Source organism: Ursus maritimus, unplaced genomic scaffold (genome assembly GCF_017311325.1).
Source record: "Ursus maritimus isolate PB19 unplaced genomic scaffold, ASM1731132v1 scaffold_32, whole genome shotgun sequence".
NCBI lineage: Eukaryota > Metazoa > Chordata > Mammalia > Carnivora > Ursidae > Ursus > Ursus maritimus.
The window spans coordinates 20,316,157-20,330,587 of record NW_024425786.1 but is presented as its reverse complement, the minus strand read 5'-3'; the positions used below and the strand labels follow the sequence as shown (position 1 = coordinate 20,330,587).

Below are 14,431 nucleotides of genomic sequence, written 5' to 3'. Positions count from 1 at the left end.
GGGATGGACTCACCGCTGCAATCTGTCTGGCTTCTCGGTTCATATTTGCTAGCTGTAGTGGGCCTCTCCTTTTCTGTGGTCTCTTTCTTAGCCTGTGAAGAGTCCCAACTGATCTGTTTACCTGCAGCCTTCTCCTGCCCAAATATAATATCTTTGCTTCTGTTAGAATGATTTGTCTAAAATGCAAATTTGACCATGTCACTTCCTTAATTCAGTGGTTTCTAAACACCCAGTACTCCACAAATTTTCCACTAAATGACTACTGATGATAGAGGAGTCTCTCTCAACTGGATTTCCATGAGAGAATTAAACCCTAATGCCATTAGGCATCCATTGTATGTAATATATTAACTTTTTCTCCAGTGCATCTGGAATGGTGCTAGTTATGTACAGTCTTGAGGAGAGTTGAGAAAATAGTCACTCTAATCATTTTCTTTGTTCTGTGGATCAGATGAAGAACTCAGTGTGAAAGAGTGGAGAGAGAATGTACGTTCTTCAGGAGATCCAGAAGCCTGGCTGGGAGCGACCTCCAGAAAAAAACAAACAAAACCCACTAAATGTCATAAAAGTCTAGGGTTTCATCTTTAAATTTGTGTGAATATTGCATTCCATAGTTAAAGTGTTTAGGGGCGCCTGGGTGGCACAGCGGTTAAGCGCCTGCCTTCGGCTCAGGGCGTGATCCCGGCGTTATGGGATCGAGCCCCACATCAGGCTCCTCTGCTGGGAGCCTGCTCTTCCTCTCCCACTCCCCCTGCTTGTGTTCCCTCTCTCGCTGGCTGTCTCTATCTCTGTCAAATAAAAAAAAAAAAATCTTAAAAAAAAAAAGTGTTTAAAAATATTTTATCAATGAATAAGATTGATTTTACAGGAAGATTTTCCTAGGGTCCATGGAACTACAAATAACTACCTTTTTTCTCTTAGCCCTATAGTGGACGTTTTATATATGTTAAATTATTTAATGTCTCTAGGAAAATTGCCCGAGATTGTACAGCTAGTAAGGTGTCAGAGTCGGGGTACGAACCCAAGTATGTTTCAACTCCACAACTTGAAGCTGAGTTGAGTCAAGAGCCTTGGAAGTCTTTGCCCATTTCTAAGTTTTATCTTCACTGGAATGTAGACTTTTTTTTTTTCTTGGTCTATTTACTGTTGTGTTTTCAGATCATGCATAATTCTGTACTTCTTACACTGAATATAACTAACTTTGATTATCCAAAAGGAAAATGAACAGTGAATCAGGTAATTCCATATAATAGGCAATCTTGTCTCTTTGGTGGTTCTGAAATATATTAAGTGGCTTTTTAAAATTTTTTATTATTTTTAAAAAAGATTTTATTTACTTATTTGAGAGAGAGAGAGAGCGCACACGAATGGGGTGAAGGGCAGAGGGAGAAGCATACTCCCCACTGAGCAGGGTGCTGAGGGGCTCTATCCCTGGACTTGGGGATCATGACCTAAGCTGAAGGCAGACACTTAATAGACTTAGCCACCCAGGCGCCCCTAAATGACTTTGTTTAGTAGCAGATTTACTTTTCTAGTTGTTTTGTCTTGATAGATACTTACATATTGTCATTTCTTGAGTACTCTCTAGCTGGTTGTGGCAACTAGCTTTTTTGGTAAGAGAAAACCATCTTGATATTGAAAACTTGGTTCCCCATCCATATGACATAGAGTTGAATCCATTTGTGTCTGCTTACTCAAGGCCGTTGGGAAAGCATAAATGCTAAAGTGCCGAGGTGTTAGAAGTGCCCCCTCCCTGGCCCCTAGTTGTACATGTACCTGGCCATCTGGAATCCTGTTTCCATTAGGTGTCCAGAGAGAACGTCTGGAATGTCTTGTCAGTGGCCACATTCAACACAGAATTTCAAGGGGATCTGGCTTCTTTAGCTTCTTTAGCTTCTTTGAGAAGCTGGAACAAATACTGAAATGATTGCAAATAGAGGGAGCTACAGTGGCTGGTTTCAGTCATCTCTGGCTGCATCATTGAATTTCTGGTTCTTCCAGAAAGCTTGAAATTTGAGAATCTAAGAGCATTCAAAGGATGGTGTACAGAGCCCTGTGAGGTTCTTTAATTTGTAACCTCCTGCCTCCTTTCTTGTTTTAAACTCTTCACCAATGAGTTACTAACGATTGCGTCCTGGTACCTGATAACCCTCTACATCATGTAAAAGAAGAGTTAGACTGGAAGGGAAAGTCCAGAGTGTGGATTAGAAAACCTGTTGAGTCAAAGGGTAACTTAGCAGAGGAAGGGAATGAAAGTTATTTCCTTAGACAGTAGACAAATATTCAGGAAACACCTCTGCACCCCAAAGATAGGCACAGCTGCCACATAGTGACTATTAAAGGGAGGTTCAAAGTTATGAGCAAACAGCTGATTCTCTTGGTTCTTGGGCTGTTGCTGTTGGTGACAGGAAATCTTGTTCCCCAAGCTGCTGGCTTCCTGTTTTATTTTTACTCTTAGTAGATCAGAATGTCCATAACAAGGAGCAGTCTGTTCCAAAGGGTTCTACTCCCCCTTTGAGCCTGAAGGGCTTTTTTTTCTTTTCTTTTCCTTTTGGTCAGACAGTATGTTGGTTCACTTTTAAGATCTACGATACTTAGCTTGATTTAAGCATTTTGTATTCACAATCAACTTTTTTTGGTGATGAGCTGGTGTTTTAAGATTTGATGTAAGTAAACCTCTGCTTTGCTTTAAAAAATTATATATATATATATATATATGAGGAGTTTGCAATATTGGGGATGTGGGTATGTTACCTTTATGCTTTACCTTTTCATTTGAAGCAAATTTGCATTTTCCCTAGCATGAAAACCATTACGCTGTTGTAAATTTCTTCAGTTTCTCAAGATACAGAAACAGGACCAGTCCAGTGTGCCTTTGGCTGTAGTCATACCCATTTTGTTGAGACTAAAACCTCCTCCTCTCCTTGTAAAGCTAGGAATTTGGTAATCTAATTCTAAAACAATAGCTCAGCATGAACCTGAAGTGGTGGGGGATTTCCTAGGGAAAGGGGCTCAGCTGACAGGATAAGAAACGGTAACTGGAAGGTTTCCGGATCTGCTCCAGACACTTCCTGCTGTCTCAAGAGCCTTTGGCCCAGGTGTGTTGAACCGGCTGCGAGAGAGAGAGAGAGAGAGAGAGAGAGAGAGAGAGAGAGAGAGAAAGGGAGGGAGAGAAAGAGAAAGGGAGCTGTTCGGTAGAAGAGAAAGGACTAGGGAATCTTACAGCACAGTTTGCTCAGCATCGTGTTTGACATATTGAACATGTAAAACTTTCCTTGATATTCTCTAATTCTGTCAATTTACAGACGAAACTTTAGTACTGTTGATAGACACCGGCAGCTAGTGTTCAGTTGTATATTAGCAGTCATCCATCAAGAAGAACTGGAGAAGTTAGGTCCTGATGTAGATCAGTGGAATCACTATTGGCAACTTAATTTCATTGTGGAGGGGCGCCTGGGTGACTCAGTCGTTAAGCGTCTGCCTTCGGCTCAGGGCGTGATCCCAGCATTCTGGGATCGAGCCCCACATCGGGCTTCTCCAATGGGAGCCTGCCTCTTCCTCTCCCACTCCCCCTGCTTGTGTTCCCTCTCTCGCTGGCTGGCTGTCTCTCTCTGTCAAATAAATAAATAAATAAATAAATAAATAAATAAATAAATAAATAAAATCTTTTTTAAAAAACTAAAAATTAAAAAAAAATAATTTCATTGTGGAGATTATCGGATGACAGTAGCTCTTTTTTGATCCTTATAATTGATCATCTAGAATCTGATCTGTCTTGATTATGGACACACCAAGGATAGGATCCGTCTGTACCCTCCAGAGCCTGCTGAATGGACTGTTTTCTGACCATGCCTCCTTGCCTCTGGAGACTCTTGTTGGTTGGAGCACAGTTGTTATTTTAAGGTTTGTAGGTTTTTATGCTGCCTGTGTAACTCAGCCAGCAGTCACCAGTTCAGAATTTCTAAACTTATCCAGCACGCCTTCTAATAGCAAACCCTAAAGATTGTGGGGAGTGGGGGGGGTCTTAAAAAAGAAAAAAATGATGGGGGAGAGAAGATTTTTAAAAGCTGTTTTAGATCAGAGCAAGACAAAAGGAAAAAAAAGAAAGACACAGCCCTAGTGTGCCTGGAATTTGTGGTTGAGTAATACTTTCCTGTTATTTCTTTTTTAGGTTGTTTTTCATCATTCAGAACATTGCCTGAAGCAGGTCCACCATGCCGTTAGTAACGAGGAACATCGAGCCAAGGCACCTGTGCCGTCAGACGTTGCCTAGCGTTAGAAGCGAGCTGGAATGCGTGACCAACATCACCCTGGCAAATGTCATCCGACAGCTGGGCAGCCTGAGTGAGTGCCGCAGAGAGCCTGTGCTTTGCCCTCAGGGGTCGTTGGTGCTCTTTATTTAGTTTCCTTCTCCTCCCGTGTTCCTATTTCTCCCCCATCTGCCTTCCCTAGGTAATGTGAAAATGTATCCTCCCCTCCCGAAAGAGAGGTTCCTTTTTGGTACAGATTCTTCCTCTCAACCCTTTCTTCATCTACCACCACCCTCTAGGTTCCCTCCACCTCCCCCTCCACCTGCTTCAAAAGAAATCTGTGGGAAGGGTAGCAGGAAGGGCTGCAGCAGAAACTGCAGATGGAATGACAGAGCAGAATTCTCTGTGTGTAAAGTGGGAGGTTCACAGAGCAGTATCTTGGTTTGGGGAATGTGCCTGTAATTGCACGAGCTGTTCAATGTAGCTGACTTTGTTGAAGCCTCAAATGTGCCAATAGTCTTTATCTACCCGACACCCCCTCCCCCTAACTTTTCTTCCCAAAGAGGAGTAAAGCAAACATGCACTCAGAGAGATTCTAGCTGACTTGTCTACACTGGTACACATTTAATTGTGCTGCAAGCCCCCAGGTCCAAGTTCAGGGTACAAATTACTTTTGCAGCCTCTAGGGTATTGGGAGTTTTGCAAGCTGCATTTACACACAATGACACAAAGTGTAGCTGGAGCCATTTTTCTCTAGGAGAAAGATGGGGGTTAGCCCAGTGTGTTTTGGAGCTGAAGAAAAGCCAGCTCAACGGTATTTTTGTTGTTGTTTTTTTAATTGGCAAGAATGAATGAGATTGCCTTGGGTGGGGTACATGCATGGGTTTGGATTTCACTCTTAATCAAGCTGATTTTGTTTGAAGCTGAGGTATGGGAAGGGCAGATGCTTGGACAGGCTCTGCATTTGTCCAGTGCCACTCCAGCTCCCATAAGAACGTCCGTCAGGTTGCCATTTTAGTGATCTTCCTTAGCAAAGGCATCCTGGTATGAATTATTTCAGTCACTCACCCCTCCTATCACATCACTGCCCTTAGTGAAGGCGGTGGGATACCAGGAAAGCCTGCCTTCCCCCAGATAGAAACACAGCCCTGAGGAGACAGAGCTCTGTGACCATACGATATATGGGGCCTGAGATTCCTAAGCCTTTACCTAGCTCCGTTGATCCAAGGCTTAGGGAAACTTGGATGGGTGTCACGAAGAAATGAAACCCTGCCAGCGCCTGTCTTACACAAAGGAACACTGACAGCAGTGCAACAGCAGTGCAGCTGACGAGGAAGCACGGGAAGGCGGTAGAGAGCCTCACTGCTTCTTAAAAGCATCATTTCTGCTTCTGTCACCCTGAGAAGGCCAAATGGGTGGAAGTCAATCACACACTGGTTCCTTCGCCATAGGACAAAGGACATCTAGCTAATGATGCTTCTTACTCTCACTCAGCAGGAGTTATGCTCTCTCTCAGGTGTTTCTCCAGGGTAGCGTTGATGGATGTCATTGCTCACTCTCCCACTTGTGATCAGACCACTCCTGTCTGGAGGAAGCCGATCTGAGGGCCGGGGTTGGTCTGTGCCTATGGAAACAAGATTTCCTCATGTTGAGGAGCTGACTGACCCTTTATTCATGCAATAAACATGTATCGAACGTATTTTATGTGCCAGATGCTGAGGGAATACAGCGATAATAAGAAATGGTCTCCTCCTTCCAGGAGCTCTTAATCTACCAGAGGAGACAGAAATAAATAATTCTTAAAGGGAGAGGGTGAGAGAGGAACTCACATTTGTTGATTGCCTACTTTATGCCAGGTTTTAATAGGATCTTGACATAGATGGTCTCATTTATTCCCCTTGATGATCCTTCAAGGGTAGGTGGTGGTATTCCCATTTTTCAGGTGAAGAAATGAAGGCTCAGAAAAGTAAGGTGTCTTGCCTAGAGAAGCAACAGCCAGTAAGAGGTAAAGTTAGACTTCCAAAGAATTTCTCAGCTCTGTCCTGTACTCTCTGTCTCTGCCAACACTGCCCTGGTTCACACCTTCGTTGACTTTCACCTGAACGATTGCCTTATTCTCCCTCTGGCTTCCCTTTCTCTTTTCAACCCTCTTAAATCTATAAACCTAAAAATCTTGTAAATCTTAAACCTGTATCCCTGCCAGAGTGGTCTGCTCAAAACGCAAATCTCACTTACTTTTGTAATTCTGAATTGTTTGACTTTTTGAAAGTTAAGTCTGTTAACTTTTGCAATTTAAAAAGTGTATGTTTTTTTAAGATTTGATTTATTTATTTGAGAGAGAGAGTAGAGAGAGCACAAGCAGGGGAGAAGCAGAGGGAGAGGGAGAAGCAGGCTCCGCACTGAGCAGGGAACCCGATGTGACGGGAGGCAGACGCCCAACCTACTGAGTCACCCAGGTGCCCCTAAAAAGTGTTTTTATTTTTTAATTTAATTTTGTTTATTTATTTAAGATTTTATTTATTTATTTGTCAGCCAGGACTCTGGGGTCATGACCTGAGCCGGAGGCAGATGCTTAACCGACTGAGCCACCCAGGCGTCCCTAAAAAGTGTTTTTATTTTTATTTTTTTTTATTTTTATTTTTTTTTTAAGATTTTATTTATTTATTTGACAGAGAGAGAGACAGCCAGTAAGAGAGGGAACACAAGCAGGGAGAGTGGGAGAGGAACGAGCAGGTTTCCAGCGGAGGAGCCTGATGTGGGGCTCGATCCCAGAATGCCAGGATCACGCCCTGAGCCGAAGGCAGACGCTTAATGACTGAGCCACCCAGGCACCCCAAAAATGTTTTTAAATAAAAGTGTAAATGTTAAAAATCTCCCCTATTCCTCACTGTGGGATTGTTTAAGTTTCTTGGTCTGGCATTCAAGACTTTTCAATACCTGCCTTCCTTTCCAGTCTCATTTTTCGCAATCCATCTTCTCCCATTTTACAGTCTTTTTAAAAGAAAAAAAAATTTTTTAATGAAAAAAGAGGGAAAGGGGAAAAAAGAAAGAATGAATTATCAACTACTTGTAGTACTTCCGAGATAGACCATAGTCTCTCATACTTGCATGCAGTGCCCTTGCTGTTATTCCTCCTGCCTGGAGAACCCTCACCATCCTTGTTGCTGATCTTCAAGGCCTAGCTCAAGGACCTCCTCTAGGCTGGACTAGGTGCTTCTCTGAGCTCCTATTATGTGCCTGTAATTATTACCTACCACATTATATTGAAAATTATCTGTATCTCTTACACTAAATTAAAAGTTCTCTGAAGGCAGAAATCATGTGTTGTTTATTCTTAAACCCAGTGTTTATCTTGTGTAGTATCTGGCACCCAATAGAAGCTCAGTAAATGTTTGTTGAATGATTCATGTCTGTATTCTCTCCACCACTCCATGCTGTTCCTGCATAGAGAATATAGGGAAGGAAGTAATACTTTCTATGGGGAGTCAGTGCATGGTATGTGAGTATAGGGAGAATTAGGGAAAGCTTCAGAGAAGAGGTTAGAGTTGAACCAGGCCTTGAAAGATGACTAGAATTTCATACTTGCAGACAGTGGGGCAGGAATAGGCTCATATGTGCTTCACATTCATGACCTTGACCTCGTGGCCTCATGTACTACAGCCAGGAGTGCTTGGTCTAGTAGGCAAAATCTGATTATGGAATGGATAAAGCACAAAACTAAAAATTCCACAGTCTTGGATTGCTCCATGATAGCATATCCAGAATTTTTATTTTCCCTCAGTGCAGAGAGATTGGTATTTCACATATTAGGTTGCCATAGCTTAGGAAATATAGGCACAGCCAGCCAGCCTGCACTTTTGAATCCGTATCCTGACCACCCGGTAGAATGGAACCTCACATGGGTAATTAAGAAATCATGCTATGGGGGCGCCTGGATGGCTCAGTCGTTAAGCGTCTGCCTTTGGCTCAGGTCATGATCCCTGCGTTCTGGGATCGAGCCCCACATCGCATTGGGCTCCCTGCTTGGCAAGAAGCCTGCTTCTCCCTCTCCCACTCCTCCTGCTTATGTTCCCTCTCTCTCTGTCAAGTAAATAAAAATCTTTAAAAAAGGAAAGAAGAAAGAAAGAAAGAAAGAAAGAAAGAAAGAAAGAAAGAAAGAAAGAGAGAGAGAGAGAGAGAGAAAGAAAAGAAAAGAAGGAAGGAAGGAAGAAAAAGAAAGAAAGAAAGAAAGAAAGAAAGAAAGAAAGAAAGAAAGAAAAAAGAAAGAAATCGTGGTATGATACTGGGTTTTCTGAGTGTAGTGGGGCCATGCCACTGGGGGGCTCCAAGACTCTCACTTAGACTTCAAGCAAGAGCGGTGTCACATTTGTAAAAATAGTTTTACCTGTTCACTTCTGCATAAGATTTTATTTGAACAGTTCTGCTAAGGGAAGAAAAGAATTGAAGACTGCTTTGGAATCTCCTGCAAAATGTGGTTGATAACGATTATGAATGTCTTGATGTGATAGTGGGTCTGTCTTGGTAATCTGAATGAATGAAATTTAACTCTGAACAAGGTACTTTGGTTTTCTCCTATGTAAGTATCACACTTCTGTTTTCAGAGAGTGGAGTAATATTTAGTACTTGAAGAATAGGGACTCTCATATTGCTGACTGGAATTATATCTTAAATTTCCTGTAAGTGTGAAACAGCATATTTAGATACTCACAGTCTTGAAAGTCATCTGATGTGGTCGAGCAATATAAGGAAGAATTTCGTTGTAACAACCTAACATTTTTAGCTCATTTAATCCTATGACAATTTGGTAAGGTTGATACAGTTACCCCTGTTTTACAGATGAGGAAATTGAGGTTGAGACATTGTGACTTGCTGAAGAGTATGCAAGTATAAATAGAAAGAACTGAGATTAAATCCGGATTTTACTGATTGAAGTCCACTGCTTCTTCCATTATCATCTTGTAGTTATAAGTAGGCCCGGGGCCTGATGTGATGATGTGACAGTGGGGAAACCTTCACACCATCTCACTCCCTCTTCAAATAGCATTCTCAGTGTTTGCATGTTTATATGTTGGGGGTAAGATCTTATCTTGAAAATCACTGTGCCACATTCAGCCACTACTCGCACTACCACTACTCCCTTCACCGAGGAGCAGGAAATCCTGGGTACTCTCTCGGTGCCTTAAGGGTGGGTTGATTCGGGGTTTTCTTTTCCTCCAGAATAGCTAGTTGGTAAACAGATTTTTTTTTTTTTTTAAGTAATCCCTACGCCCAACGTGGGCTCAAACTCACGACCTCAAGATCAAAAGTCACATGCTCTACCAACTGAGCCAGCCAGGTGCCCTGGTTAACAGATATTTTTGAGGCTGGTTCATTTTGCACCTGTAATGTTGTATGTTTATCTGCTTTGGCTTTCCAATCACGGTTTTCCATTAGCTGGATGAGCATGATGCAGTATGGTTTTTATAGGAACTTAGCTGTGTTGTGGACAGGGATCAGGTAGGATCCTCAGCCTGTGAAACAGAAGTGCAGCTTCGTTAGCCAAAACCCAGGAGCTTCCCATGGTGGTTTAAATCACAGGCTCGTTCAGTATGCAAAGACTTGTTCCCTCCTTGATTAGAAACTCCTTATTGACTAAATTTACCAGCAATTCAAAATATGCTGTTGATTGGTCTTATCCTTCTCTCCAGGTTACACTGGGAAGGTGAGCTGCAACTCACCGTGAAGGTTCAGTTTTGGCCTTTTGACTAATATTTTTCCCCTCAAGTGTGGATTAAGCACAGATATAGTTTAGAAGGTAAAAATCAGAGTCTCCTTAAAATAGTTCTCAGTGGTTTTTTGGTTGGGCACTGTCACTTATGCCTACCTTCACCTTGCAAGTAAGAAACTCAGAGGTATATTTATTCATGTGTGCCGCTTTTCACTCCTAGCAAGAATGTGCTTTGTGGCTTGGAATGACAATATGGTGGTAGTGTCAGATTGCTGGTAGGTTTCTTTGGCTGCAAATTCTCCTTGCATTCCAGGGTTGAAAGTACGGAACTCTTTTCTTTTTCTAAAAAATAAGATACTGTGGAAAGAGACCACTGGTATGTTGGTTTTCAGGGAAGGCTTGAAAATTTCAGCTTTTCACTTGTTCCCTGAGATGTAGATTTGAAGGATTACAACCTAAAGCAAAGACTTCCAAAGTTGTAGGTTATAAAATATAAGATAACCTTTTCACCCCTTGGAAGAAGTTATAAGTCTCTGCTATGAGTTGTTGATAAGTTCAAGGCCCCTCAAAGATACTGCAACTCGTCATGGTTGCCAAGTGTACTGTGGAGGTTCCATTGAGGATGTAATTTCTTATTTTTCATGTTGATTGTAGACACCTACAAGGTCTGTTTTCCAGAACCATTTTACAAGGTGCTTTTACAGAGCAGCAAGGAGCTAAGGGCTATAGGCAAATGTGTAGACATATTGTCTGCTCTTCCAGGATTAATTTTTTGTGTTGCACCTTTTGATATTACTCAGCCTGCATTGAGTTCGTGACAATTCAGAGTTTGCCAAGAAGACTTAGAGAACAAATGCACACTGCTCAGGCTATGGAGGGCTCGTTTCTATCCCCAAGAGCAAGCATCTGCATGTAACCCAAACCATCTTAGGGGGTGGGTGTGTTGGGGAGGTGGGGAATAAGATCTTCAGTAGCAAGTTTTTCTAACCATTTATGTCATTTTTATGCTCTAGTGACTTGGTTTCTTTGCTCTTTCAGGTAAATATGCAGAGGACATTGTTGGAGAGCTCTTTACTCAGGCAAACACCTTTGCCTCTCGGGTAAGCTCCCTTGCTGAGAGGGTCGACCGCCTACAAGTTAAAGTCACTCAGCTGGATCCCAAGGAAGAAGAAGGTAAGGAAGCTGAGCTCAGCATTTGCAGTCTTTGCTGAGGAGTTTCTTAGGATTTTTTTTCTCCTGATTTATAAAAAAGTGAGGGGGAAAAAATCATAGAGACCTATGGAGTTTTGCTTTGAAATGACACAAGCCTGGGTGGTGTAAAGAAACCTTTTTAGCTCTGCCACACCCCTACACGCTCCCTTTCTCCAATTCCCCCAATTCTTGCTCAAATCCCCCCTCCCCCAATCGTATTTTGTTACCATAAAAGTACTTGGAAGATTCATTCCTCCTAAGGAGAGGCCAGCTAGATCTGGCCACATAGTAAACCTTTGTGTTGCCTCATTTTGTTCAGTCGTGAAATGGCTGGGCTGCTGACAGCCTTGTGGGGCTTCCCCAGAGGGGGAGAAAAAAAACCTGGCTGCAGACAGCCGCAGCCAAGAAACGCAGCAGCTGAGGCCTCTCAGACTGGTGTGACTCAGTGTTTGCTCAAATAGCCTGTCGTCCATTTTCTCCTGCCTTCCATCTTCTCTCAGTGTCACTGCAAGGAATCAACACCCGGAAGGCCTTCAGGAGCTCTACTATTCAAGACCAGAAGCTTTTTGACAGAAACTCGCTCCCAGTACCTGTCTTGGAAACATATAACACCTGCGATACTCCTCCACCTCTCAACAATCTCACCCCTTACAGGTAACCTGGCAAGTTCCTCCCTTTGTTGACCTGTGGTTAACAGCACTGGATTGTCTTTTTATTTAAAGATGTTTACATCAGAGGATTGTATCCAAAAGCTTACTACCTACCTCAGAGTTGTTTGTGGCAGCAGCCCCTAATGTTTACCATATAAACACTTGTCACTTACTGTTTGGTTTCTGAACTTCATAGTAAGTATAATATATATCGAAAGTTTGCTGTAGCAGTACATGGTGCAGAGTTTAATTCGGTACAAGCCAGGTCCGTCTTGGATCCCGTCCAAGGAATTTAGTTATTATAGAACCAAAAGGACTTTGTTACAAAGCAGTCCTAGAGCATGCATCCCAGGGGCAACATTCTAGCAAGGCTCCCACTTACTCGGAAACCACTAGATTACCAGATGTTTGGGTGTGTTAGTGGGGCTAGCTTTGTGGACTGGCTGCTCTGGGCCCTCAGGGTCCTTCCAGAGCTTAAGGAATAATTGGCATTCTTCCAAATGAGTGTCGTTCACTTTGTTTAGAACATCCTTTTGACATTCCCCCTCTGCAAGGACCTACAGTGCTGCAGCTAAACTTGAGAAAGAAGGTAGCCGTGTAGACAACGTAAAGCCCCTCCCCCTCCAGTGGTCCGTAGTGTGATCATCCTGCAAAAATCCACTGAGCAGGGGCAGAAAGTGAATATTTATCTTGCTTGTATCCATAAATATCTTCAGAACAGGTAAAAAGTAATTACAGATAGCTGGAGGCAGATGTCTTCTGCGAGACATGGGTATACTGCAAAGTAGAATGTGTGTGTGTGAAACTCAAGGACACCCACCTGATCCAGGGAGCCAGGAAGTAGGAGCATGGTAGCTATTCACAGGATAAAAGTACATAGCATCTATGCCATAGCGTCTGTCCTGTGTTATTACTGTGTAAAACTATGTTTGTTCGTTGGCTTTCAAAGCGGTCGGCTAGCAGAACAGGGCAGAGATTTGACTCCAGCCTCCATCATTTATCGAGTTGGATTTGGGCAGAGAGGTTTCAGGGCACGAAGGGAGTGTACACCTGATACTGAAGGGAGTATGATGTATGACATAGGGCTTGTGTGACAGAATGGGCTAAACAAATGATATTAAGACAAGTTTATTTTTCAGTTAATGGTATTTTCCTTTTTATCATTCTCCTCTCAATTATCTGGAGTTGGCCTAACAGAAATGAGTAGTGGTGTAGCTAACTCAGAACAAGATTTAATATAAAAATCATTAGTGTGGATTTGGAAATGCTTTCTGTGTGTCGTGACAGGCCAGGGAATAGAATTGCCTTTCTAATTCTTTTTAGTTTAGAATAGTGCTAAAATAAATGTCCACCCCTAGCGCATGCTTTCTAGAAAGAGAGACTTAGTCATGCCAAAGTGCAGGATTCCAATCAGGATCATCAGGTAACCCTTATATGGACACTCAGTAGCTCTCTCTGTACTTCTGTCACAGCCACTAAAAGATGGTAATTTAATCTGGCCGTAAAACAGCTGGCCATCTGTTCTCACTGGGGCCCCCTTGTGGTTGGGGGGTAGGGTGGGGGATGCTGAGCTATTCCAGAAGGGAGCAAGAAGGTGGATTGCTATGGTTACCCGTTTTTACAGAGGAATAACAGCTGCACACATACATGCTTTCACGTGAATATATCTATACCTAATGTACACGTGTGAGCCTGCACATATATGTACAGGTTTCACGTGGGTGGGAAGCCGCTAATGCTTCCTAGAGAGTTCTGGGAAATTGGTGGGGAAGGGGAACCAATGGCAGAAATCCCCTCTGATGTGCCAGGATATCAGGATATCCTCAGGGAGATGTCTGTAGCCATGCAGATCATTAGAAATAACCAGGATCCCTGCTGTTCTAACCTATTCTTGCCCTGACCATGCAAATGCCTCTACCAGGAATTGAAAGTAAGGCTAAGTTTCTTAAAAAGCCAGATAAGTAAAGAGGTGCCATTCAGGGGGCATTGGAATGCTGGTATGGAAGAGGAAATATGCAGTCAATTTGAATGACTTCTTGATTCCTCAGTGTAAAAACTGCTAACTGGTAGGTATTTGGAATATTGGATTTGGTTGGGAGCTCATCTGTCCACTGACAGCTACTTGTCTTCATTTCTATCCCAGGGACGATGGGAAAGAGGCACTCAAATTCTACACAGACCCTTCGTACTTCTTTGATCTTTGGAAGGAGAAGATGCTGCAGGACACCAAGGATATCATGAAAGAGAAGAGAAAGCATAGGGTGAGGGGAAAGGGGCCTCTGTTCTACACATCAGTAGGCACGATTGTGGAGGGGGGATAAAAAGGAAACCAGTCTTATATGAAGTAATCATTCCGAGTGGCTGCTTGCTTGGATGCCAGGTGAAACTCTTTAAAAAATGTGTCCACACCAAGCACAACCAAGATGAAAGTATAAATCACACCAAAAATGTGTTTGTTCCCCCTAGCGCTATTAACAATTGAGTATATTCAGGCTGAGTTTTAGAAATTGACTTTTCTATTCACCATTTATTTCTCTTGCAATTTGCACCTGACTCTGCTGGACACTCAAGCTAGGCTAGTCCCTTCCCTGCCAGTTTTGCAGCTCATTTCTCAGAGAGCAGCACAGGGCTCT

The 14,431-nt window shown here is 42.8% G+C and overlaps 1 protein-coding gene across 5 annotated transcripts in view; it reads left to right on the top strand.

The window, feature by feature from the left end:
- The window catches only part of WASF2 (WASP family member 2), a 72,238-nt gene that overhangs the window by 46,749 nt on the left and 11,058 nt on the right, over window positions 1-14,431 (top strand). For 2 of the 5 annotated variants that reach the window (XM_040619090.1, XM_040619089.1), the window contains 4 exons: window positions 4,172-4,344; window positions 10,996-11,130; window positions 11,649-11,802; window positions 13,942-14,059. In XM_040619090.1, the coding sequence (XP_040475024.1) occupies window positions 4,215-4,344; window positions 10,996-11,130; window positions 11,649-11,802; window positions 13,942-14,059 (537 nt within the window). In that variant the 5' untranslated portion in view covers window positions 4,172-4,214. Of the gene's footprint in view, window positions 1-2,476; window positions 2,667-3,762; window positions 3,904-4,171; window positions 4,345-10,995; window positions 11,131-11,648; window positions 11,803-13,941; window positions 14,060-14,431 lie in introns of those variants that run through there. The other 3 variants (XM_040619092.1, XM_040619091.1, XM_008694543.2) reach the window with 3 other exon arrangements.